The sequence below is a fragment of the Vipera ursinii genome (assembly GCF_947247035.1).
Source record: "Vipera ursinii genome assembly, chromosome: Z".
Classification (NCBI taxonomy): domain Eukaryota; kingdom Metazoa; phylum Chordata; class Lepidosauria; order Squamata; family Viperidae; genus Vipera; species Vipera ursinii.
This window is the reverse complement of record NC_139517.1, coordinates 33,501,330-33,526,280: the sequence shown is the minus strand read 5'-3', so window position 1 is coordinate 33,526,280 and position 24,951 is coordinate 33,501,330. Positions and strand designations below refer to the sequence as shown.

The 24,951-nt window shown below is 37.7% G+C and overlaps 2 protein-coding genes across 2 annotated transcripts in view; one reads left to right on the top strand and one right to left on the bottom strand.

Annotated features, from left to right (window-relative positions):
* Positions 1 to 5,091: 5,091 nt before the first annotated feature.
* TBX21 (T-box transcription factor 21) overlaps positions 5,092 to 24,951 on the top strand; it is a gene marked incomplete at both ends in the record, with an annotated part of 48,193 nt that continues 28,333 nt past the window's right edge. The window contains one exon of the mRNA XM_083377062.1: positions 5,092 to 5,705. Within this exon, the coding sequence (XP_083233188.1) occupies positions 5,092 to 5,705 (614 nt within the window). The remainder of the gene's footprint in view (positions 5,706 to 24,951) is intronic.
* OSBPL7 (oxysterol binding protein like 7) overlaps positions 21,315 to 24,951 on the bottom strand; it is a 92,718-nt gene continuing 89,081 nt past the window's right edge. The window contains exon 25 of the mRNA XM_083377060.1: positions 21,315 to 21,749. The gene's annotated coding sequence lies outside the window, so the exon portion shown is untranslated. The remainder of the gene's footprint in view (positions 21,750 to 24,951) is intronic.

Sequence of the window (24,951 nt, the reverse complement as noted above, 5' to 3'; positions counted from 1 at the left end):
GCCTAGATGTGGGGTGTGTGTGTGTGTGCGTGTGTGTGTGTGATCTCCATTGTTGGGAAACAACTGAAAGAGTAGGTTTGGGGATGGCCTAGCTAGCAGATTCCTCTACTGAGCAGGTGGTGGATTAGATGATCTTTAAGCCCAATTCATGCATTTTTTATTCCATGATTTACAAAGCAACTATTCACTTCTGGCTGATCATAAATATGACCGACATTTTTAGGGGTAAAAAAGTAAAATGCAAGATCAAGTAAGCAACTATAAATTTAATTTATTATTTTAAAATGCTTTTGTGAAAAACTTTAAGCCTTTCTCCTTGCGCTTGTGTGCAAGGTGAACTTTTTCTGCTTCATGCACTTCAAAGTAGATACCTAAAATTGGACAACACTATTCACAGTTTTTATACCTGATATTAATGATGCTGGGGGGAAAAATAAGATCCAATGATTTTTGACTGAATTCAGATGGTAGGTTATTAAGATGTCATTTTATTTAGGAACATGATCAGTAATTTCAAATACAATTTCCAAAATAATTGCTTATAGACAAAAATAATGTGTATTCATTAGCTATCCAATAAAGCACAATAGTATTACATTTTAAACTTTGGCCTTCTGGTACATTATAAATAAAACCCACTTCTTCATGGAGATAATTTTCTAAATTCTTTCTTCAACCCTTTATATTGGTAATGTTTGGGTGTGCATGCATGTGTATGTATGTGTATACACAGACACAGACACACACACAAGGCATTCACCTTATTGTATTTAAATAGATTTGGATTTCATTTTAAAATCCTGCAGCATTTGTTTGATAGGAAATGCCAGCCAGATAAAATAAAACATGGTGCCTTGAGATGCATTGGACTACAATATTTTTCTCTCTCTAGCCACCATGGATTTCTATGGAGTGATGGGACTTGTAATCTAGTGCATTTGGAAGGCAGCAGGTTGGAAGAACCAGTATCTGTAGTTTCCGTATACACTTCTGACACCCTGAAATATCACTTATCTCTCCATTTAATGGTTCAAATTTCACTGCTGCTTTGAAGTTGGTTTGGAAGGAGGGAGGGGGGAGGGGTTGGTTGTTTTGTGTTTTGCTGGTTTTCTACTTGACTTCTCCTTAAGGTCTGAGAATGAAACATTTGCTTTAATGTTTCCTATATCGCTTTGGTTTACTTTTCCAGATGCAAGATTCTTATGGAGCACAGCTGAGGTTGCAGGATACCGGAAAGGAAGATTTTGCATTGGGGAGCTAAAGGGAGAAGAAACAACTCCAAACAATTGAAGCTGTGAATGGTCTGAGATGGCTGCTAAACTCTGTCTGATGAGACAATACACAGCTTCCCTGGGGGGACAACTTGGCCCATCAAGTCCGCTCTATTTGCAGTTTTATGGGCGGGGCATCACTCCCTTTACATCGGTCCAGACAGACCTTCCTGCTGGTGATTGGGATGTCTGCAAGGATTTCCTGACCTAACCTCCAAAACAAATTGGTCATGAAAACAAACAGGTGATTCTGAAATCTACTGTAGACCAAATCTGCAGGAATATCTTTGACTGCCAGGGCATTCTCCCAAGCTATTCTTATATGACAGGTAGTAGGTGCAGCTTTGTTAACTGTGGTACTTAATAACCCTTGAAATAATACATTTAAGCAAAAAAAAAGGGAATATTTCATTTGGACATTTTCTGCTTGATATGTAGGTCTCTGCATCATCCTCTGGTGTGTGTGTGTGTGGGTGGGTGGGTGTGAATGCGCGTGTACACGCACACATTTGTTTCTGTGTGTAGATGCTTCCCAAGTGTGTTTTGATCTCAGAAGGAAACTGGGCATATCAAATTCCAAGAAACATTAATAACTTTTTAAACAGAAAAAAGATTGGGGGGGGCATTGTTACATATGACTAAGAAACTATTATTCAAAATGTTTAAAAACAAGGATGATCTCTTTACTGGTTTACCAATGTGATTTATAAAAATATGCCTTTTTAATGAACAAGGTACCATACTGTAAAAATGTTTCAAAATCCTTACCAGTTTATCAGAGTCACACAACACATACACACACAACAGAAATGACATTCTTTCCCCATTGCTTTCGGTCAAGCCCACTCAATCCCTCTGAAACCATGGATGTCCTCCCCCTCAAAATTGTAAAGGAAATGAAATGTAATTTTTATCCTGGCTACATCTATAATATGTCAGAATATAGATCCAGCATACTCCTCAAAGGGCAAGGTCATCCTAGAACAAACAAATAAACATATCAGCGCAGCTCGGTATTCTTTGGAAATGAGGATTTTTCAGAATTAATGCAGGAGTGAAAGGAGAAAAGCTATATATTTCTTTTAAGCTACAAAAAGTCACATTACCCTAGATGTAAACATTCCCTTCCTCTGGTTGGTAAATATGTATGTATGTATGCATGTATGCATGTATATATGTATAGGCATGTATGTATGTATGTGTGTATGTATGTATACACACACAAGAAAACAATAGGATACTTTGGTTTTCTGGAGATCAGTAAAAAAATATAGTAAAGAGTTATTTAGATAATCTCATTTATTTCTGCTGAAATTGAATGCTATTAATACAGGCTTCAATACCATGCTTCTTTTTTAAATAAAAATGAAATTATTACTGAGAATTATTGAATGGAAGAAAAAATATTTTACTGAACTGAATTTAGCTTGGAAATGGATTTTGCAATGTTATAGACCAATCTAGAAGAAAGAAAAAAGAAAACAGTATATGTACAGAGTAGTTTTATCATATTTCTGATAAAGTCATCAGTCATCTATTTAGATTTGTTTTGTGAGATTTTGAGTGTAAGGCTTCTCACCTAAATATATTCCAAACTTTAAAGAAAGTGTTTTGAAATTCTTTACAGCTACATAAATTGACTTGATCTGAAATAAGTTTTGCAACTTGGGACTGAGGCACATCTAACCAAATCTTTGGCAATATATAATGTATCTACAATAAGTTGTTTTGCATCTCTCCTTCCCCCAAACACCTCTGTAATTGTGATTTTTGATAAAAATTAAAGTGGCATGGACACCGAAAATGTTCATTTAAAAAGTACTTATCACCACTTATTGCTTCAACTACTTCTAGACTATTTTAAAATGTGCAAAAGCAAGATCCTCAAAAAGAGATGTTTTTTTTTAAAAAAAGATCCATATCCTTCACATCAAAACACTGAATTCTTTTTAACTGGGACCAATCCAGGCATTATCAAATTAATCTTTTTAGTATGTATTTGATCTGACTTCCTTCAGAAGTGATGGAAAATATCAAGTGGATTTCCTGGTTAGTCTTAACCCCCTCCCCCTCCTTTTAAATGGAAAGATAATTGGTAGCAATCTACTTGATTATTACTTGATTTTAGGCAAGGGAAAAAAACTGAACAAGCCATTCTGTGAGTTGAAAGCTGGTCTGTAGCTTCTTGTGTTGGATTTCTTGAGGAAAGGCAATAGGCACTAAATGTCAGAACAATCTTGCACCCAGGCCATGCTCTCTCTGTACACATTTGTGCCCAGGCCAGGCTATCATTATTGAGCATATATATGCTTATATACTACAAGTATGCAACACTTTCAGGATAAGGACCCATTTGGCCTTTAAATGTTATTCTGAAGGCTGCATTTTAACATTTGGAGAGGGTAAACCGAAATTTAAATGTACTTATTAAAGTGATTGATAGCCACATGTTTAATCCTTTTTCCTTCCATCCTTCTAAGAGTACAGTTCAGAAACAGTGTCTGGATAGGTTCTGTGAAAGGGTGGAACATACAGCTGTGGGCTTCCCATAGACAGAATCTCCTTTATGAGCATTGTACTGTGTGTCCCTTTCTTTCCATCCACTTGAGAGCTTTCATTTTAGAATAATATAAGACTGAATGAGAAAACAGTGTGGAAAGTTTGTGGATTCTGACTTTTGAATAGGAGTGTAGTGTGAAGGCCTGTCCAGGTTCTTGAGGACAGGTGGCAACTGTTGTGAAAGAAGGGAATGTGTGGGGATTAGACAGAGCAGGGACAAGGAAAATTCAGGTTCAAATCCTCATTCAGCAAGCAAACCAATGAAGGACAACAAGGTCTTTCCAATCTGCCAAGCTTGATGTTGATGTTGACATGGAGATTGAGGAGAAATCATCTCAGGTGGTGGAAGTCTCATGCTGGTTGGGGAATTCTAGAAGTTGGAAGTCCACAGTCTTAAGGATGCCAAAACTAAGAAATCTCTATTTCCTTACTGCTCTTCTCTAGGGTATTAGAGAAAAAACGTGAACTACAAATGTAATAAATAAACACATTCAGTTTGCATTATATTATTTTTTGATTGCAGAGGCAGTCCACAGCAGGACTGTGGAAACAAGCAAAGCGGACCCCGCTCCCGGTTGGTCGGAAGGTGCAGGTCAATTTTCTGCCGCTCACGGTGGAAACGGAGACCGGCGGGCTGAGGAGACCCGATCACATCCATTCAAGTAATAGCGCCGCTCGTCGTTGGAGGAGGAAGGTAGAGCCGGAGGGGCGGGACTTAAAAACTCTCCCCAGCCAATGGAAGATAAGCCGTTTGTCTTTCTTTTAATAGGAGGCAGATCGAGAGCGCAGTTTTCGGAGGCAAAGAGGATGGATTGGCGAAGTAGCGAAGAAGTGATTAGTGCAGGAAAAGCTCCGCCGAGTCTTCAGAAAAGTCCTAAGGAAGAAATCCGGCGAGACCAACTGTGATCTTGACTCTGCCGTTGCCATCAACCGGATCTTGACATACACGCAGCAAAGTCGCGAAAGTTTTCTCGCTCTCTCCACACTCCGTTAATGATAACGGAGCAAGTCGGGATTTTAAGAAGACGCAGCCGTGAAATTGACTAACTGGCCTCTTTGACCAGGAAAGTGTTTAGGCGTGCGCTGACGCGTCTTTTCCAGTCTGGATGAAACTCTAAGCGCTCCAGCGCTTCCTCAGGACTTTCTACTTTCCGTCCTCTCCATCTCAAAACTTTGTTTTGCTCTCCGCTCCCCCTTCTTTCCGCCGCTCTACCTGCCGCCGCTCCGAGCCGCGAATCTGTCCCGTGAGTCTTTTTCTTCAATGGGCGCCTTGGATTCAATCACCGGAGGACCTGCCAATCCGACCGCCGCTGCCCTTACGATGCTGAACGGGGCAGAGAGCCAAAACTTTGCCAAGGAGCCTCCGGACCTCCAGGGAACCACGACCAAAGACTCGGGCGGTGGGGGCGAACTGAAAATGGGAGCCCCCCAGGACCGCTTCTACTACCCCGATGCCCCCTTGCAGGAAGGCAGCTGTAACTTAGGGCTGACCTACGGAGGCCCAATGGTGCAAAGCGCTTTTGCGGGGAGCGACCCGGCCTCTTCGGGAAGGTTTTTGGGGCCGGCAGCGAACAACTGCTCTTCCTACCGAGGTCAGCCTCCCGCGCCTATCCCAGCGTCAACTGGCCACGCCGGGAATCCTAGCTTCGTCTCAGCTGGCGAGCTCTATCCCAGCGCCGGAGATCTGTATGCTAGCTCACCCGCCGGAGAAGGCTGCTACTCGACGGCGATCCAGCACGTGTTCCCGCGGGCTCCTCTCTATCCCGTGCCGGGCTATCAGGTCTCCGGAAAGATCCAGGTGGTCCTCAACAACTATTCACTCTGGGCCAAGTTCCACAAGCATCAGACGGAAATGATCATTACCAAGCAGGGCAGGTGAGGCATGCGAGGAGACGCCACGACAACACGGCTGGCTGGCTGCGGCTGGGCCGCGGGGAACGGAGGAGAAAGGGGGAGGGGGGGTTACCTGGGGCTTCGGGCAAGTGGGGCTCCCTCCGCGAAGGAGGAGAAGGGGGGTGGGGAAAGACCCGTGTTCTTCTTTCCTCGTTTGCTGAGAACTCCAATCCCAGACCGAAGAGGAGCCGGGATGGGGGAAATCTTGTCTCTTACAGGCACCAGCTGTCTGTGCGTGTGCTTGGCTGCAAAAAACAGGTGGTTGGCTTGGCAATTTCTCTGTAGGGCTCACCGGGCAGGGACCCCAAGGACGAGGCTGACGATCCTGATAATCTGTCCAGAGTTTGGTAGCCGAGGGAGGACCAATCAAACAGTACAGCTGGCTTATTTCAAAGAAGGAGAAAGGAAGATAACATTAAGATAAACATTTAAATATTTCACGGGTGAATTCCCTTCCCATTTGCAGGTTGGGATGCTTATCATCCTGGAAGAATCTGTGCCTCCTGTAGAAACTTTTCCTAAACCTTGGTAATAATAGGAAAGTTATTTTCCAGTAACCTGATGGCTTCCAGGTGGATGATCAGCAACTTCATATATATTCTTCAACCACTACCCCCATGAAACATATATATACATATACATATATACATACATACATATACATATACATACATACTTACATATATACATATATACATACATACATACAGGATTAATTTGCAATATTTTATTATAAACATTGCTAACAAGTTTTAGGAAGGCAAATCTGATGTGTTCTCATCCACTGTCTAGCATTATGCAGGAAAGGTTAAAAGATGTGACTGCTCTCCTGGGACCCCAAATAGTTTTGTAGCCCCAACTAGTAACTTAAACTGGTTTGTTATTATTTAATAATAGAGTAACTAAGGCAAGAAAGCTTGTAACTTTTATTTATTTATTTTTATTTTAAGAAGCAATAGTACAATGGAAATTGAAAAGGGGGACAGAAAAAACATTTTGGTGCTTAGGAGAATATGGTTTTTTATTTTTATAAGCAGCATGAGATGAATTTCAATATTTTTCCCTCATCAGAACTTCCCAAAGTGAAAAATAGTATAAAAACTTTGTTATTTTAAAAAAGCATGTAGACTATGCCTGAACAATGTATCTCTCTCTCTCTCTCTCTCTCTCTCTCTCTGTGTGTGTGTGTGTTTAAACAGTTCTGTTTTGCTTTCTAAGGGATATAATTTTTAAAATCAATTTCGACTAGTACTTTAATCGACTGAAGGTTTAATTAAATATTCTTGATAGTTTAATTCCTAGTTACAGATTCCTTTCTCTCCATTTCAGGGTATTTATATGCTAGTTAAAAAAAGAAAGCTTTAGCTGATTAATCAGTGAGACCAATTTTAATGAGTGTCACTAAGAGTTAGAGGCACATCTGTTTATGTTTGTTTTCATGAGGCTATTTTAATTCTGGTATGCTACTGTAAGAGGGAATTAAAATGAGATTTAAAATGAAATGTGGTTTTATAGAGATATTATTAAAGATGCCCTTATCTTACAGATCCACTTATTTTAATTGGTGCTCTTATTTCTTAATTTGAGAATTACCTTATACTTCCTTCAATAACCAAAATGTGCATTAAAGAAATAACATTACTTTTGTATTCCATTATTATAACTAATTGAAATTGTTTCACTGTATCTAATTATCTGGGAAGGAACACAACTTAATTAAATAAGGTAACTTCTGAACAGAAATGTATAGGACCATTTTGTAAATGAACTAACAATGGTCAGATAATAAAAACAAATATTAACTGGATTAGTCACATAGTCTAGAAAAATGTTCCTGATACCAGCAATGAAATTTCATTAAACCAGAAAATTTCGGCGTATTGAGTACTGGATTCTCCACATAAGTATAAGGAAAAAGAAGAAATATCTTAGAAGTTTCTAACATGTAGCAGAAAGGACACCATAATTATGGAATCACTCATATCAGACATAGCATTGCAAACACAGAGAAAAATCAAAAGTATTAAAAATGCAAAGAACAAATGTCACAATACATTTCTTATAGTTGAGAAGCATTCTATTTTACATGTAGAATCTTAATTAAAGTTTGACAGTCATTTCTCTATGGACCACCTTTTTTGAAATATTACTCAGTTGTCCACAGTTGGATGCAATTATTTATAAGTTGCTTTAAACTACTTTGACCTTAGTAGCTTACAGTTCTTCTGAAAAGCTCAGAATAAGTGATGCAACTTATACTGTGGCTACTCAAAAAAAAAAAAAACACTTCAAAGTGATAGAGAAAGGTAGTCTATGAATTGACCAAAAGTTCTTAAATCATCAAATCCTAATTTACACAATTCTAGTTTCTACATTTTCCCACTTGTCACAAAAAGTGCTACAGTTGCTTTCTTGTGGTGTTTGTGGGCACATATTTGTCAAAACACCTTTATAAATCGTGGTTAAACATGCAACTAACCAATGATCTCCCAGCACAGAACTAGGAAAAATATATACATTTTTTTCTCATGTGAATATGTCAGCTGGCTTTTCAGTTGAGTCAGAAGAGAGATCAAATTTGATTCTTAAGATATAGGTTGATTCTACAGAGAGCAAGGGCACATGACAATATGGACAATAAAAAAGCCAAGTATATAGATTTACTTTATTTGAACTTGATTATGGAGAGACAAAGTTAGTTCAGCCTTCTGATCTGTTCTCTAACAGGTCATAATCTTCGGAATGTTTGAAGTAAGTGCCACATGCCTTGGAGAAGTTGTAGAATATATTTCTTTTATCCTGAGGAACTACAGAGGGGAATGAAGGATGTACTGCCAGAAATCTTTTTCTAGAAATGAAGCTCTGAACATATTAACACTCGCACATGAGCCTACCTATCTCACACCAGTCCTCCTAGTTTCTCCAGGCAATTCATGTCAGACTAGGAAATCTTTATAAAGGTCACCATTGCCATTTTCTTTTCTTTTTTGCCTTCTTTTCTCTCCTCTCTGCTCATTTCTGCTCAAATTCCTCTCAACCAAGCTGCAGATCCCAAGGATCTAGCAGAGACAGAGGAAAGGGGGGAAAGGTATCTCAATACACAGCCTAAAGAAGAATATCCTGCCAACGAGATCTCTTCAGTTTCTTCCTCTTCTCTTCTGAGAAGGTATGAAAATAGAGAGTACAGTTATGGATTTCCATGCTTATTTCTATACTTTTTCTTCCCCTACATACCAACTTACGCCAGAGTTTGCCTTAAGTTGCATAGTGATCAATCCTAAAGGGAGAGAGGAAATTAGGAGGGGAAAAAATGACATGGAAAGATACCAAGATTCATAGACCAAGGAGGTCCCCATTGTCAGGCACATTATGCCACAAAGCCACAAAGGCTACAACAGAAGTGGAAGATGATGTTGTCTCTTCCAGCCATGGAAAAGAGATCCAGGTCTTTTAAAAGTATTGTTTTTCTGTATCTGAACAGATTTTTAATTCTTAAATGAAGAGCTAACAAGTTTCAATTATATTTCTAACTGAGGACAAATTCTCACCTCAGATTCACATGCAAAGACGAGTCTGCCTTTAGATCCAGAACCTTTTACCCACTTGCTCTCAAATTGTATACAAACATGTCTTGGCATCATTATTTACAGAATGGAAGTGAGACCCTAAACTATTCCAGACAAATGGATCCCCAATCTTTTCTTAAAAACTTCCAGTGTTGGAGTACCCACAGCTATTGGAGGCAAGCCACCCCACTGATTAATTGTTGTCACTTGTCTCTGTTGTACTTTGACTTCATCTCATCCAACCCCATTATTGAGGCAGACTTAAGTCATCCTAAGTAGTCTCTCCCAGCCTGTTGAAGGTTTGTCTGCCACTTCATTGTGAAGAAGTTAGGCGATTGTACTGACTTGAAACAGACACACTATAAACAGGGTAATATTGGAAATGAAATGAAGTCAGCAAATTTTATGCTCCTTGCCAATTCAAATGTGGCTAAATTCTAACTTAGGAACAGTGAAAGGTCTGTACTGTACTATACTATACTATACTATACTATGCTATGCTATGCTATGCTATGCTATGCTATACTATACTATACTATACTATACTATACTATACTATACTATACTATACTATACTATACTATACTATACTATACTATACTATACTATACTATACTATACTATACTATACTATACTATACTATACTATACTATACTATACTGGTTGCCTTAGGGAGTAATTTTGGGGTGCAGCCCAGAGTCTTTTGACTGTGAAATGGACAGCTATAAAAACATGACAAAGTTGTTTGTTTGTCAAATTTAGGTAGTTGTCTGTCTAATCAGCAAAACTGGGCTGTGAACAAAAAAACATGGATCTACTGCAAGGAGATTATTTTCAAGATATATATTTTTTCTTCTCAGTTATATAAGGATACCAGATCAGAGCAGCAAAACTCTGACAGACCATTAGAGGGCAGCAAAGAGTTGCCATATTCTTTACTTTCCTCTGGCCACTGGATGAGGCTTATTCATTTCATTAGTGGAATATTATTTGTCCTTAAAACAGAATTCCAATCAGAAGATAATTTAGGTGAAATTCTCTCAATTAGTGTCTTGCGTTTATTTAGTTAAGAGTTGGCAATGGGTATGTCTGAATGGCTTTTCTTGCATTGTCACCCTACTTTTCATAAGACAATAAATTCCAAGGTAAAGTGCGATTGCGGAGGTTCCTCCCATTGGTTTTTAATTCAAATTGGATGTATGGGCTCTTGGGGCAGTGGACTTCAGTGAAAAAATATGTGCAATAGCAAATAATTATAGCCAACAGAAGTTTCTTCTGCTGACTCCAAGAAGGGAAATTCAGAACAAACGTTTAAGGACCATAAACAGACCAAGTTAAATAAGTAATGCACAGGAAGTGGTGGAAAAAATGGTCAGGCTAAAACATCTGGAATAAGTGCAGATTTTACTGCACTTCTATCTGTCAAAGTGCAGAGTACTTAAGGACTATCTAGTAATTCTGGTTTCTGAGAAAGGAGCATCTTTTCATAGACCAAAACTTTCTGATAACTGCCATCACCATCGTACCTACTGGTTACCCTTTCATGACATTGTGTTTAAATTTTAGAAATTGGAGGTGGAAGAGGGAGGCATTTCCTATGCACAAATTCAGTTTCTGCCTGTGTATAAGTCAAAGATTACACAGAAGAAAGGCTCTGTATTCTGAATAAACCAGAAAAAAAGATGTCCCTTTTGAAGCACAGATTTGAGAAGATGTTGGGAGGAGAAATATGGGGTGGAAGATACCAGAATTGTATTATTATCGTTGCATATTCAGTCAGATATTTGGGCCCTTTTATTCACCTTTCCAGTTGTTCTCAAGGACCTGGGAAAGGTAGGTGCTGTTCTTTGATGATGTTTAAAGTACTGTAGCATGATGTAAGCTGTTCCAAGTAAATCTGCCTTTTGCAAATGACTGATGGTGATTTTATCAATCAATGCTGATGGTGTCCAAGCAATATTCCATGTTTTGGAATTGCACCCTGTGTGACTATTGCTATTGGTATGATCTGTGCCATATTTGTCATAATTATTCTATTTATATTTATAACTCTTTGTATTTTGTGATTTTCTGCAATTCTTTTGCTTCCATTCTGCTATCTTCAAATATTGCACTTTCCATTTTTTGTCTTTCTCATCAACAGTTGTTAACTCTTGGATGTTGTGTGGCTGTTGCTTGTCTGTTTGAATTCTGAAGTCCAGAATTCACTGGACTTTAGGACTTTTGTGCAATCAAAAATAGTCTCTCTGTCCCTTTAGTCAACTTTCCTGCTATTAGCCATCACTAGCTATTTATTTGTCTGTTTGTTTATTAATTACATTTATACGGCACCCATCTCACAGAAAGTGCTCTTATCTGCTTTGCTTGGTGTATTGGCCATATGATAATTTGCCTTGCCATCCTCTTTTCTGTTCTTCATTTGGTTTTTCTTGTAGGCCAGTTGGCCTCTTTGGTATTCATGGTATTCTTTGTACTGTAAATTCAGTGCATATTCTTCACTGTTAGATATTCTTCCAATGCCCTTTTTCTTCTTCAGCTGTTTGGTGTACTTCCCCACCTTGGCTCCTTGGTAAGTAGAATAATGTCACTGTGGGGATGAAGGGCACAATTCATTGTCCCTATTTTTAGTGTGTATAATTATTATATTATTATGTAATAGTGTATTATTGTTTCATTTCATGAATGGTATCAGTAAGTAAAGAAGCAAAAAAATTTTTTCCTGACTTTTCTGTGTTTCAGTTCTACTTTTGTTTTAAGGAAATTTTCTTTGCGCATCAACAAAGAACATGCTCTGGATATTCCTACAGTAGTGTACTTATTCAGAATGGGCTGTTAGAAATGATCGGGCCAACAGAGAATGTAGGTTGTTCAGATTTCCTCAATCTGGCACTATCTGAATGGGTTACTACTTTCAGAATTCCTAGAAGCACATTAGTCTGGGAGAGCATCTGACTGGAAGATTTTGAGATTGATTATTGATTAGGATAATGTTTTGCTGGGTTTTTTATGTCTTCACTAGACGAAAGGCCATTTCTGAGCATAATTCAATGAACTGCTACCCACTTTAAAAGTACTGCATAGTTTGGACATACTACCTTCTTCCACACGTATTTGCTCATTCAGTAAAATAATTTTCTGAGAGTCTATGATGACTACTTCCTTTAGAAATAGCAACAAGAGAAAGATTTGTTAGTAATAAGCACTCTGCATTCTCTCCTATATATTATTTTTTCTTTTCACTTACTGCTTGTCCATTATTATTTTATTATTATTATTACTCTGGGTTGATTGTTTTACTTTTCTGAATTTTTGATATACAGTATACCGTGGGATTTTAGTCATTTATAAATCTACATGTAATTATCCATTATTATTTTTATGATTATTAATTTGGATTTATTATTTTACTTTTCTGAGTTTTCACTAAGCAGTATACCTTGTGTTTCCAGTCACCTATAAATCCACCTATAATTATTTCATGATGTTATTTCATGTTTAGAAAGCAAATTGTTACAACTTTTGGGAAATGATGTTACTTTCTCATTTTTAAATCTACCAGTATGAAGAGTTTTCTGGATAGATAAGCTTATAATAAGGCCTGAACTAATCAAGAATGAGAATGTCTAATTGGGGTTTCTTATTTTCTTAGAAAATAGCTAACTACTAAATAAAATTCTTTGAAAAATATTCAGGATTCATTTTTCTCACTCATAAATAACAACTGTTCAGCTTTTCCCATGCATACTGTGCAAGTGTTTGGATGGTATGCTATCACACACAAGGGCTTTCTGGAAGTAATTGGTCCCAACATCATTTTTTTAAAATTGCCACTGATTTGGGGGCAAACGTATCATTCAACAAAGTGCATAAAAGCATTCATTTATATTGCAACATTAACTCAATTAATTGTGCATTCTTTTTTTGTAAATAAATGATAAAGAATTCTGGATGTATTGTTTTATGTAGCAAAATTAATTAGACTATTTTTAATAGCAATACTTTAAAAAATCTACAAGCATGGATTTTGCTGGGTTTTGCTGGGTTTTTTATGTCTTAAATCACCTCTGAAAAATGCTATTACTAACAAATCTTTCTCTTGTTGCTATTTCTAAAGGAAGTAGTCATCATAGACTCTCAGAAAATTATTTTACTGAATGAGCAAATACGTGTGGAAGAAGGTAGTATGTCCAAACTATGCAGTACTTTTAAAGTGGGTAGCAGTTCATTGAATTATATGCTCAGAAATGGCCTTTCGTCTAGTGAAGACATAAAAAACCCAGCAAAAATCACCTCTGAAAAAGTGCTCAAATAGTTTTAACTGTGACCTGTCTGAAAAGTTTGAAACAGCATATAGTATGGTTTTTTTCTGCTTTCTATATATGCAAACTAATACTTTTAATTAAACTAATACAGTACTTTTTAATTAAATAAATACATAAATTAATAAATCAAATAAATTAATAAATACATAATAAACAATTGAAATTTAATAATAATTAATTGACCGATAATGACTTTTTGAACATGGGATAGTGCTGTAAGTGTTAGCATACTATACCTATACATGTTATTTTATTTATTGCCATATTTTTTAAATATATAAATTTGTAAGATTTGAATAGTAAAAAACACTTCTGAAACTTTCTCATATTTTCCTGAAGCTAATATTTTATGCTGGGTAAGGAAATGAAACTCATGATACGTCGTGGATTTTATTATTAAGCATTGTAAAATCTACTGATTTTTTTTTCCGTTCATTAGGATTTTCCATGACATCATGAAATATTCCTTTTCAGATTAAAAAATAAGCTACATTTTGCACACATATAAGAGATAGCAGAAAAAATAAAGATAAGTGATACCGACTGGAGTTAAATAGCTGTAATATTGAGTATTAGCAGATTGTAATTCTAAATACTTCACTGTTTTAAAAAACATATATGCATGTTAAAAGATAGCATTTCGGGGAGAGGGTTCATCTGTGTCTCTCTAATGTACTACATGTAGTCCTCGACTTAAAAACATTTATTTAATGATATGGAAAAAAGTGACTTATGACTTGTTTTCACACTTACGACTCTTGCAGCTTTCCCACTGTCACGATACAACTTTGGCCACTGGCATATATTTATGACAGAACCAGATGACCTCCATTTGTAACTTTTCCTGCCATTTTCCAAAAAGCAAAGTCAATGCAGGAAGCCAGATTTGCTTAACGACCTCATGATTCACTTAACAACTGCAGAGATTATCTTAATAATTGTGGCAAAAAATGGTGTAAAATAAAGCACGAGTCTTAACAACTGCCTCGCTTAGCAACAGAAATTTGGGGCTCAGTTGTGGCCATAAGTTGAGGACTACCTGTATGTTTTTAGCATAGGATGAGTTCCTTTGCTGATCCCCATTAAAAATTCAAATCTACCAACTTTTATCCTTGACTGCAAGAATAGCTGCATTTATAACATGACTATGAATGGGTAGGCATTAGATTCTGGAAAATTGTCCCTTTGTAGAAAACAAACTAAATAAGTGGCTACCACCTCCCAATTATTTATGTAAAAGTGTTACTCCTTTACGAGAGGAAGTAAAAATGTGTAAATACAGCCATCTCTATATTTTTCCTGTTTGGCATCAATTGAAATAGGTCCACCTACAACTTCTGAAAGAAAATTGATTTATTTATTTATTATATTCACATACTGCTGTTATTTCAATTGGCTCCTGATCCAATCTTGGAACTCATTAAAGGTTACAAAGAAGAACATAGAAATCTGTAATGATGATGTAAGGTCAAGTGTGGGGACAGGATCTTGGAGAAAGGGAATAAGAAATGATGAAAGCCTGAAAAATCAATGGTCCTATACACTTAATGAAGCCTGTTAGAACGTAATCAAAATATAACAATGCTTAATTGTAAGAATTCCACAAAATATTAATATCCATTTAAGATCCTTTTAAATAACTGTGTAATAGCTTGATGGATAGAAGATTTAATTAGGGTGTGGCATAAAATGTCCCCCAGAATGTCCCTTTGCTGGTAGTTCATGTATCAAGAAAAATCTTGAGAGCCAAGTAGTGTAGTGATTAAAGTACTAGACTATTTTATTTTTTATTTTTATTTTAATCCCATTTATATCCCGCCCTTCTCCGAAGACTCAGGGCGGCTTACAAGCTTAGCAGTGGCCTTCATTCTATGTATATGCCTGCTTATTAGGGCTTTCACACACACCCCAAGCGGCATTATTACAAAGTCAGCTTTAATTGCCCCCAACAATCTGGGTCCTCATTTTACCTACCTCGGAAGGATGGAAGGCTGAGTCAACCTTGAGCCTGGTGGGATGCGAACCTGCACTAATTGCAGGCAGCTGGTGTTACTTAAGGAGGCATTAGCCCACTGCTCCACCAAGGCCCTGAATTTTCTTTGTTTTTTTCCCTTGAAGACATGTTGTGTTTTCAGTTCTGAAGAAATGAAGCTTCTTGGATGAGAAGCCGAAACATCTTCAAGGGAAAAACAACGAAAGTCCAGTTGTCTTTTGAAAAGCACTTGTAGGGCATACCTTTGTAATCCAATATAGACTCAGTCAACCAGCTCCTCTGTCATCATTGTCATCATCATCATTGGTAGCTAGCATGATGCTGATGTTGGACCTGTTCTGCCCTCCTCACTTGCATCTCTCTGGATGAATATTTGGGCTTTGTGGATCCTACCTACTCCTTCATTTTCACAGGGGGATACCATTCAATTCCTCCTCCAATACCATCCTAGTTTCCAACCTTGCCCTAGGATGGAAGGAAAGTGATTTGCAAATAGGACTGTTCCATTGTCTTTCTCTTCTTATTGTTGGCTGATGGGACTGAGATGGTCAGTTGCATTTTGTGGTTGTTAAAAGGAATACTTCAAAGCCTGATTTCCATGCCTCCATGCTTATGTGAATAAGAAGAAATGCAAGAGAAAAGAAGAAATGCTTAAGGCAGTGGAGAGAAAGAGACAAAGGGAGGAAAATTGAGAAAAGGGTAAGCAATATCAGGCTATTAGTGGAGACAACATTTTTCATCGCTGTCAGAGAAGTGCCTTGGCCTGAGAATCATCTATTTAAACAGTGTTTCGTTTGCATTACAATAGTTTATATACAGTATTTCTTTTAATCTGCAAGGTAATGGAAGACTAATAGGACTCCCTCTTTTCTGCCATATTATAGTTTTGCAAGGAAGTCCATTGTTGTAGGGTACTAATTTTCAGTGATCTCCCAAATGTTTTTTGGGGTTCTGAACCTATAATGCCTATTATACATACTCCTTTATGTTAAATGGGAACTTTTAAGATGTTTGTTATAATATCAGAATTGTTTTCTGATAGACTCAATAGAACAACTATTTTTTTTTCAGAATGACGGAAACTGACATAGCAGCTTGGTCTCAGAATTTTTGACTTATATTGGAATTTGGAAAGTATGGAGCTTGTTCACTGAGGAATCCTGTAAACAATAGTCCTCTGGTGTGGGCAGTCACATCATCCACTTGTATGGATAAGAGCTTTAGATTGTATGTTCAGGGCTTTTCTACATTATGGTCTTAAGCTGTAGGGCAGGGGTGTCAAACTGTTGGCCTGCGGGCCGGATGCGTCATGACGAAACCACGCCCACCCCATTACCAGCAATGGGAAAAAAGTTCCAATACGTTGTGCGATGTCACATGACATCATGAGTTTGACATGTCTGCTGTAGGGAGGCGGCAGGGGAGGCTTGTACCACCCAGTCCTTCCCACACCTGTCTGTGCCGTTCTTTTCCTCGCCTGAAGGTGTGTTCCACCAGCACTACCCTCGCCTCCCAAGCGTCTGACCTGGGAAGCCCTGTAAGCCATTGCTGCTGTGAGCAAGAAGACAGTGAGAGGGAGCTGGTAGGGAGCTGCAAAGTCAGACAACTCCTGAGCCCTAATGGTCAGGGTAATGGTCCCCCCAAAATATAAGACCCAGTCTTATTTTCAGGGAAAGACTGGTAGGTATTAAATCCAGCTATGAAGACAGATGTCTTCCAGAGTTCTTTCTATGTTTTTTTTCCAACACACCTAACAGGCTCCCCCTTTCTGCTGCTTAAGATGCCAATTGAGGCATTGCCCCCCAAAAAGAGGAACCTAGTATATTGTAATGTATTGGCATAGTATATGTGCAGATCCAAGGAGTTGGGTCCTTTTGTAGTTGACAGGTAGAAATTTTGTCAATGCATAGATTGTCTAAGAGCCACCAGAGATTTTTTGGTACCCACCCAGTGTGCCGATAACCATTGGGACCACCAGTTTATTCCATAATCTTTCAATTTCAATTTTCAGATTTTTGTACTTTGTGGCCTTCTCTGATTCATCATCATTATTATTCAATGCATTGCAGGTTCATATATGACTATTCTACACTGGTCTATAACTAATATTAAATAACTATTATTTAAAAGAAACAGACCAAACAAAAGAGGAGGTGGAGTTGCTCTATATATAAGAAATAACTTTATCTCTACAGAAATAGAGCACAACAATGATGAAAACTGTAAACTTGAATGCATTTGGGTCAATATAAAAGGTGAAAAAAAATGACATTGCCATAGGTGTATACTATAAGCCGCCCAACCAAGCAGAGGAAATAGATGAACTTTTTGCTAGTCAGCTAACTAAGGTATGTAGGAAGCACATCACAATAGTAATGGAGGACTTTAATTACCCTGATATCAACTGGGAGACAAACTCTGCACCAAGTGGAAGATCAAACAGATTCCTGACAAACCTAGCAGACAATTTCCTCTCCCAAAAAGTAGAGAAGGGAACTAGGGGATTAGTCATATTGGATTTAATTCTCACTAACAGAGAAGAAATGATAGAAAGTGTTGAAGCCACAGGAACCTTGGGGGGAAGTGATCATGCAATATTGGAATTCAACTTTCTGGAAGCAGAAGCAATAGAACACAGCCAAACTAGAGTCTTGGACTGTAAAAGAGCTAATTTCAATAAACTTAGAGAGACCTTGGGAAGAATTCCATGGATGAGAATCCTAAAGGGGAAAACAACTCAAGAAGCTTGGGAAATTTTGAAAAGTGAGATAATAAAGGTCCAGTCTAGCACAATACCAACAAAGAAGAAAAACACCAGCTCTCAAAAGAAACCAGCATGGCTACATAAAGAACTCTCTGACAAATGGAAAGATAAAAAGGACAAGTATAAGAAGTGGAAAGAGGGGCACATAACTAAGGCAGAATATCAGCAAATAGCCCTGCAAAGATGAAGTGAGGGAAGCTAAGGCTCAAAATGAACTAAGGCTTGCGACCAAAGTAAAAAATAACAAAAGCTTCTTTCAACATATAAAAACAAGAAAAAAGTTAAGGAAATGATAGGTCCATTAGTGGGGGAAAATGGCAAGAAGGTGACAAGCAACAGGGAGAAAGCAGAACTATTTAACTCGTTTTTTGCATCTGTCTTTACACAAAGGGAAAAAACAGTACAACCTACCAAAACCAGTGCCATAAAAAACAGAACAGAAACGAAAGTTAAGATAGGCAAGAAAATGGTAAGTGAGCACCTGTCCAGCCTAGACGGGTTCAAATCACCAGGACCAGATGGATTACACCCCAATGTTCTCAAGGAACTGGCAGACGTGATCTCAGAACCACTGAACTATATTTTTCAAAGATCCTGGAGCACTGGGGAACTACCAGAGGACTGGAAGAGAGCTGATGTAGTTCCCATCTTCAAAAAAGGGAAAAAATACATCCAGGAAACTACAGACCTATCAGCCTGACCTCAATACCTGGGAAGATTCTGGAAAAGATAATCAAACAACAAATCAGCAAACACCTTGATGCAAACAAAGTCATCACTAAACATCAACATGGGTTTGTCAAAAACAGATCGTGCCAGACAAATCTTATTACATTCTTTGACCAAGTGACAAAATTAGTGGACCAGAGGAAAGCTGTAGATATAATTTACTTGGACTTCAGTAAGGCATTTGATAAAAGTAGATCACAACCTACTACTTGATAAGATAGAAAAATGTGGATGGATTCGTAGCTGGCTGACAGGCCGTACTCAGCGTGTGGTCCTCAATGGAACTGCATCTACATGGAAGGAAGTGTGTAGTGGGGTGCCCCAGGGCTCTGTTCTGGGCCCAGTGCTCTTCAACATCTTCATCAACGATTTGGATGAGGGGATAGATGGGGAACTCATCAATTTTGCAGATGACACCAAGCTGGCAGGAATAGCCAATACTCCAGAAGATAGGCTTAAAATACAGGAGAATCTGGACAGACTCGAACACTGGGCGCTATCTAACAAAATGAAATTCGATGGTGAAAAAAGTAAGGTTCTACATTTAGGCAGGGAAAATCAAATGCGCAGATATAGTATAGGTGGTATCTTGCTCAATAGTAGTAACTGTGAAAGGGATCTCTGAGTCCTAGTAGACAATCGCTTCAATATGAGCCAGCAGTGTGCTGCGGCTGCCAAAATAGCCAACACAGTGCTAGGCTGCATTAATAGAGGGATAGAATCAAGATCACATGAAGTACTAATACCACTTTAAAATGCCTTGGTAAGGCCACACCTGGAATATTGTATCCAGTTTTGGTCACCACGATGTAAAAAAGATGTTGAGACTCTAGAAAGGGTACAGAGAAGGGCAACAAAGATGATTAGGGGACTGGAGGCTAAAATATATAGGGAACGGTTGTTGGAATTGGGTATGTGTAGTTTAATGAAGAGAAGGGTGAGGGGTGACATGATAGCAGTGTTCCAATATCTTAGGGGCTACCACAAAGAAGAAGTCAAGCTATTCTCCAAAGCACCTGAAAGCAAGACAAGAAGCAACTGATAGAAACTAGTCAAGGAGAGAAGCAACCTAGAACTAAGGAGAAACTTCCTGACAGTTAGAACAATTAACCAGTGGAACAACCTGCCTCCAGAAGTGGTGAATGCTCCAACACTGGAAGTTTTTAAGAAGAGACTGGACAGCCATTTGCCTGAAATAGTATAGGGTTTCCTGCCTGAGCAGGGGGTTGGACTAGATGACCTCCAAGGTCCCTTCCAACTTACTTGTTATTATTATTTGATTTGACTGATTTTATGACTATTTAAATATATACATGGAAATTTAGACAGAATCAGTATAATTTAGACTGAAGCTCAAGACTTCTCACCACCATCAATATCCATTTTTATTAAGATAAATATGCAAATAGAATGAATAATAGGAGAGCTGCTAGCTAGACAAAAAGTTTCTCTTTTCTTATATCTTATTCTCTTTAAACCAAGTATTAACAGGGCCACATTTCAAATATAGGATTTTCATGGAAAAGGCAGGCTCATGACTACTTTTCTTCTGCTGGACTATAATTCATTCATTCATTCATTCATTCTTTGATTAGGTCTGTATAAGAAGGAGAGAGACAGGTACCTCAGTCTATATATTAAGCAGATGACCCATTGGGATCCCCACATCAAAACAACTTACGGTACCTTATGTGTGGCCAGAATCTGAAAATAACATTTAACACAGCACAGTACTTAACCAAATGGTTCAGTTGAGATCTGCCTATGTGGGACTGATTGGGATAGATTGCAGGAGTGATACTGATTTTATCATATTTTATCTATATCTTAAATTATTGTATTCTATTCCAATTTCATTTTAGGCTGTATTTTATCCCAATCGCATTTTATTTTATTCCAATTTCATTTTAAATTGTATTTTATCTAATTCCATTTTAAATTGCTTTTATCAAATTTTAGTAATTGTCTCTGGAACTTTGCACTTTGATATGGTCCAAGGGCTAATCAATCAATCAATAATTAGGTCTATATAAATTTGTCATGAATTTATCTTTTTCACTTTTACTCTATTCACTTTCTCATCACAGCATCTGTAAGGAACATCTTGCAGAGAGTCTTGAGGTTTTTTTCATGTTAGCATATTTCAACTATCAACAAAGAAGCATCTTCTATGTTTGAATGCAATTCTTTGTCTTTATTTGGGAGTAACTTCTTTTGATCTCTGTGACTTAAGTTTTGAAGCAACATATAATGATCAGTGTAATTTTTGCCCTCTTCTCTTTCTTTTTCATCATCTTTTTCCTTTTCTTGCCTCTAAATCACTATTTTTCTGCTTGTTCACTTTGATGTTTTTATTTTGTTTTCTTACTGGATAATTGGTAACTGGCTTTAATGCCAAAAGGATAAATTTCAGTGTATGTTATCCAGTTAGAACCTTCATAATCAGACGAAATATCCTGCTGAATCTTGGCTGTTGTTCCTTCATGGCATGCTTAATAGTAACTGTTCTAGGAAACAGGATGATGGACTAGTTTAGGATTTTTAGTATCATGCAGAAGGATGTTTTTAACATCAATTGTGTTCTTGATGACATTCTTTTCCTTCTTCAGTTGCAACCCATCCTCTCATCTTTCCTTCCTTACTGAATGCACCTAGAGTCACAAAATTGGAAGGAACCTCAATGTCATCTAAGTTGACATAAAAACAAAGTATGCATATAACACTTCTAATATTATGAATGAAAACCTATTCTCAATTCAAAACTGATCTGGATATTATTGGCAACTTCTGTTTGCAAAATATACTAGATGTGATAACCCTGATATCTTTCATTCTTAGTTGTTTTTATCCTACTTTCTATAAGATTATTTTTCTCTCATCCTCTCATTATCTTCTTTTCTTAAGCCACAGAAAGAACGTCTCACTTTAATACTGTAACCAACCTGTTCCAAATGTGTCAAAAGTCTAAATGCATTAAAGTCACTGCATTTCCTGTGCACTCTTCAAGATTGTTGCAGTTGGAGAAAAGTCCTTCCCCCACCCTTTGCTTCAAGCTCTGGGTGGTTCACCGACATTAGAAGAAACAAGATGCCATTTTAAGAGAACTGGATCCCAAAACACAACAAAAGGTCCATATTTAAAGCTGAAACATTTTGCAATCTTCTCTAGCTAGGGATCCTATTCCTTTTGTACCACAGTGAATGCATTGACTATTCCAGGGCCAGCTTCAGTTCTAAAATGGTGGAACGAACTGTTCTATGCTATTATTTTTCTGAGCAAGAATTAGACCAGTGTTTTTCAACCACTGTTCCGCGGCACACTAGTTGCCTGGTGTGCCGTGGGAAAAATTGAAAAGTAATTATAAAATACTTTCTTTGTGTTTATTTGATTCCTATTCAAGAGAATTACTTTATATATAGTCAATATAGGCACAGAGTTAAATTTTTTAACATTTTCTAATGGTGGAGTGCCTCGTGATTTTTTTCATGAAACAAGTGTGCCTTTGCCCAAAAAAGGTTGAAAAACACTGAATCAGACAATCAAAACTCTGAGGGCTATGTGCAGCTCCACCCCTTCTTTTTGCTTCTTCCAGTGCCCCCCTCACTTTTATAAAATTACAAGAGTTTCTTACCATTTTAGGATGGGAAATTCAGAAAACACTACAGTTTGTGCACTAAATTGATCTGTCTATGGAGATACTCAATCACCCAGGTCACAGTTGTCCAAAAGGTGCTTTTTCAAAAAGGCAACTGGACTTTGTTTTTTTTCTCATCCAAGCTTTTTCAGTTCAGTTCTTCAGAAGAAGTTTCTTGGATGAGAAGTGAAACATCATCAAGGAAAAAAAATCCAGTAGCCATTTGAAAAGGTACCTTTGGAACAATAAATTGTCTTGTTTCTCCCTGTATCCCGTGTTTTTAACCATGACAAAGTAAACTCCTTATACTATAGATTTTAAAACAGAATATTCTGGCTCTGTATGTGATGTAGCTTTACGAGCTGTCCATCTTAGCCCCATGCATTGCAGCTCTCAGATTCCATCTTCAAGTGCCATAGCTTTTTATAACTGTTGTCCATGTGTCTTTTCAGGGTGGAATGTGGATCCTTTTAAAAAATTAATCCTTTTGCTCATTATGTAATCAAAGATTCTTTGAGTAGTATCTTTCTAATTTCTATCTATCTATTTCTCTCTCTCTCTCTCTCTCTCTCTCTCTCTCTCTCTCTCTCTCTCTCTCTCTCTCTCTCTGTGTGTGTGTGTGTGTGTGTGTGTATGATAGAAATATTAGTTAAGCAATGTCTGTTTTTCAATCAGCCTGTTTACAGAGGCTTTCAGTGGATTCAGCCAAGGTCTTATCTGCTTCTTGTAACTGGGATCTTGAAAATCCCCTCTAGGGAGCCTCTCCTTGTGTGTTTATCTTGGATGCAGAGATAAGGGAAATGAACTTAACAGAATCATATAAGAAGCCTTACCTAGGCAGAGTAATGAGACATTCCAAGTCCAAGGAAGCAAGATAACATTTGAAAGCAAAATCAACATTCAGACAAAATGATTCACTGGGATATGAGGAGGGAAGGTCAAGCACTTGCAAGTTTTTGTTATTATAGCCTATGTCTGTGACTTTTGAACTGTGTATCCTGGCATTAGGTCGCTACACCAGGCTCACAGGATGTAGTGGGATATTTTACACTTTATAAAATCTGGATGGGGAGGAACTGTATCTGATTCAATCCTTTCAAGACTGAGTGGTGTGAATGTTAGTGCCATTTGAACCATGGATAAAGTAGTACTTCTCCATTTAAGAATGGTGGACAATTTGTGGGTTTTCCTGGACTCATGGCTCTTCACAATGAGCAGGTGGAAGCTGTTGCCAGGAAGGCCTCTGCACAGACTCATCTGGTACATCAGATTTACCCAGATAGGGAAGTCCTCCAGATAGTCACTCATACCCTAGTCACCTCCCAGCTTACTGTAACCCAGGATTGCTCTTGAAGATCATTCGAGAGCTTCCACTGATTCAGAATGCCTGGATAGCAATGGGCATGCCGAGATATGCCCATGTAATACCCTTGCTTTGAAAACTGCACTGGTTGCTGTTTGCTTCTGGGTATAATTCAAGTTATTGGGTATGACAGGTATTTGCTTTACTCATCCCATATAACACCATGTCATTTAGCTAGGATTATAACAGTCCCACATATCTGGAAAGTACCTGCTTGGGGAAAGCTACCTAAAGATACAAACTTTCCCCATAAACAAAGTAAAGCAAAACCATCCATCTTGTCTATAGTTTCTCTTTAAATGAAATTTCTATCCAGAATTTCTACCCAATGTCTTTTTCTTCTCTTTTAATCACCTTTCTGATAAAGTAATTCCTGATATCTGAGAAGGCTGATATCTCTCCACCTGTAGGCATCTGCTACTCCTCCAACAGTTGGAAATTTAATTTGAGTCATTTCTCAATGAAAAAAAATAAGCAGGTAATCCTCAATTTATAACTACTCATTCAGCAACCATTCAAAATTCTGACTAAAAATTTTGGTTTTACAACTTGTGCCTGAAGTTTTATTTATTTATTCATTAGATTTTTATCCCATCCTTATTACTTTACAAGTAATTCAAGGTGATGAACATACATAATATCCCTCTTCCTCCTACTAACCATGTAAGGTGGGTTAGGCCAGGGGAGAGTGATGCGCCAAAGTCACCCAGTTGACTTTCATGACTATCATGGAACTAGAATTCATGATCTGCTGTTTTTTCCTAGGCTAACACCTTAACCACTATACCAAACTATCTCTTAGTTATGGCAATTGCAGCATCCCTTCAGTTACATGACCAAAATTTTGCAAATAAAA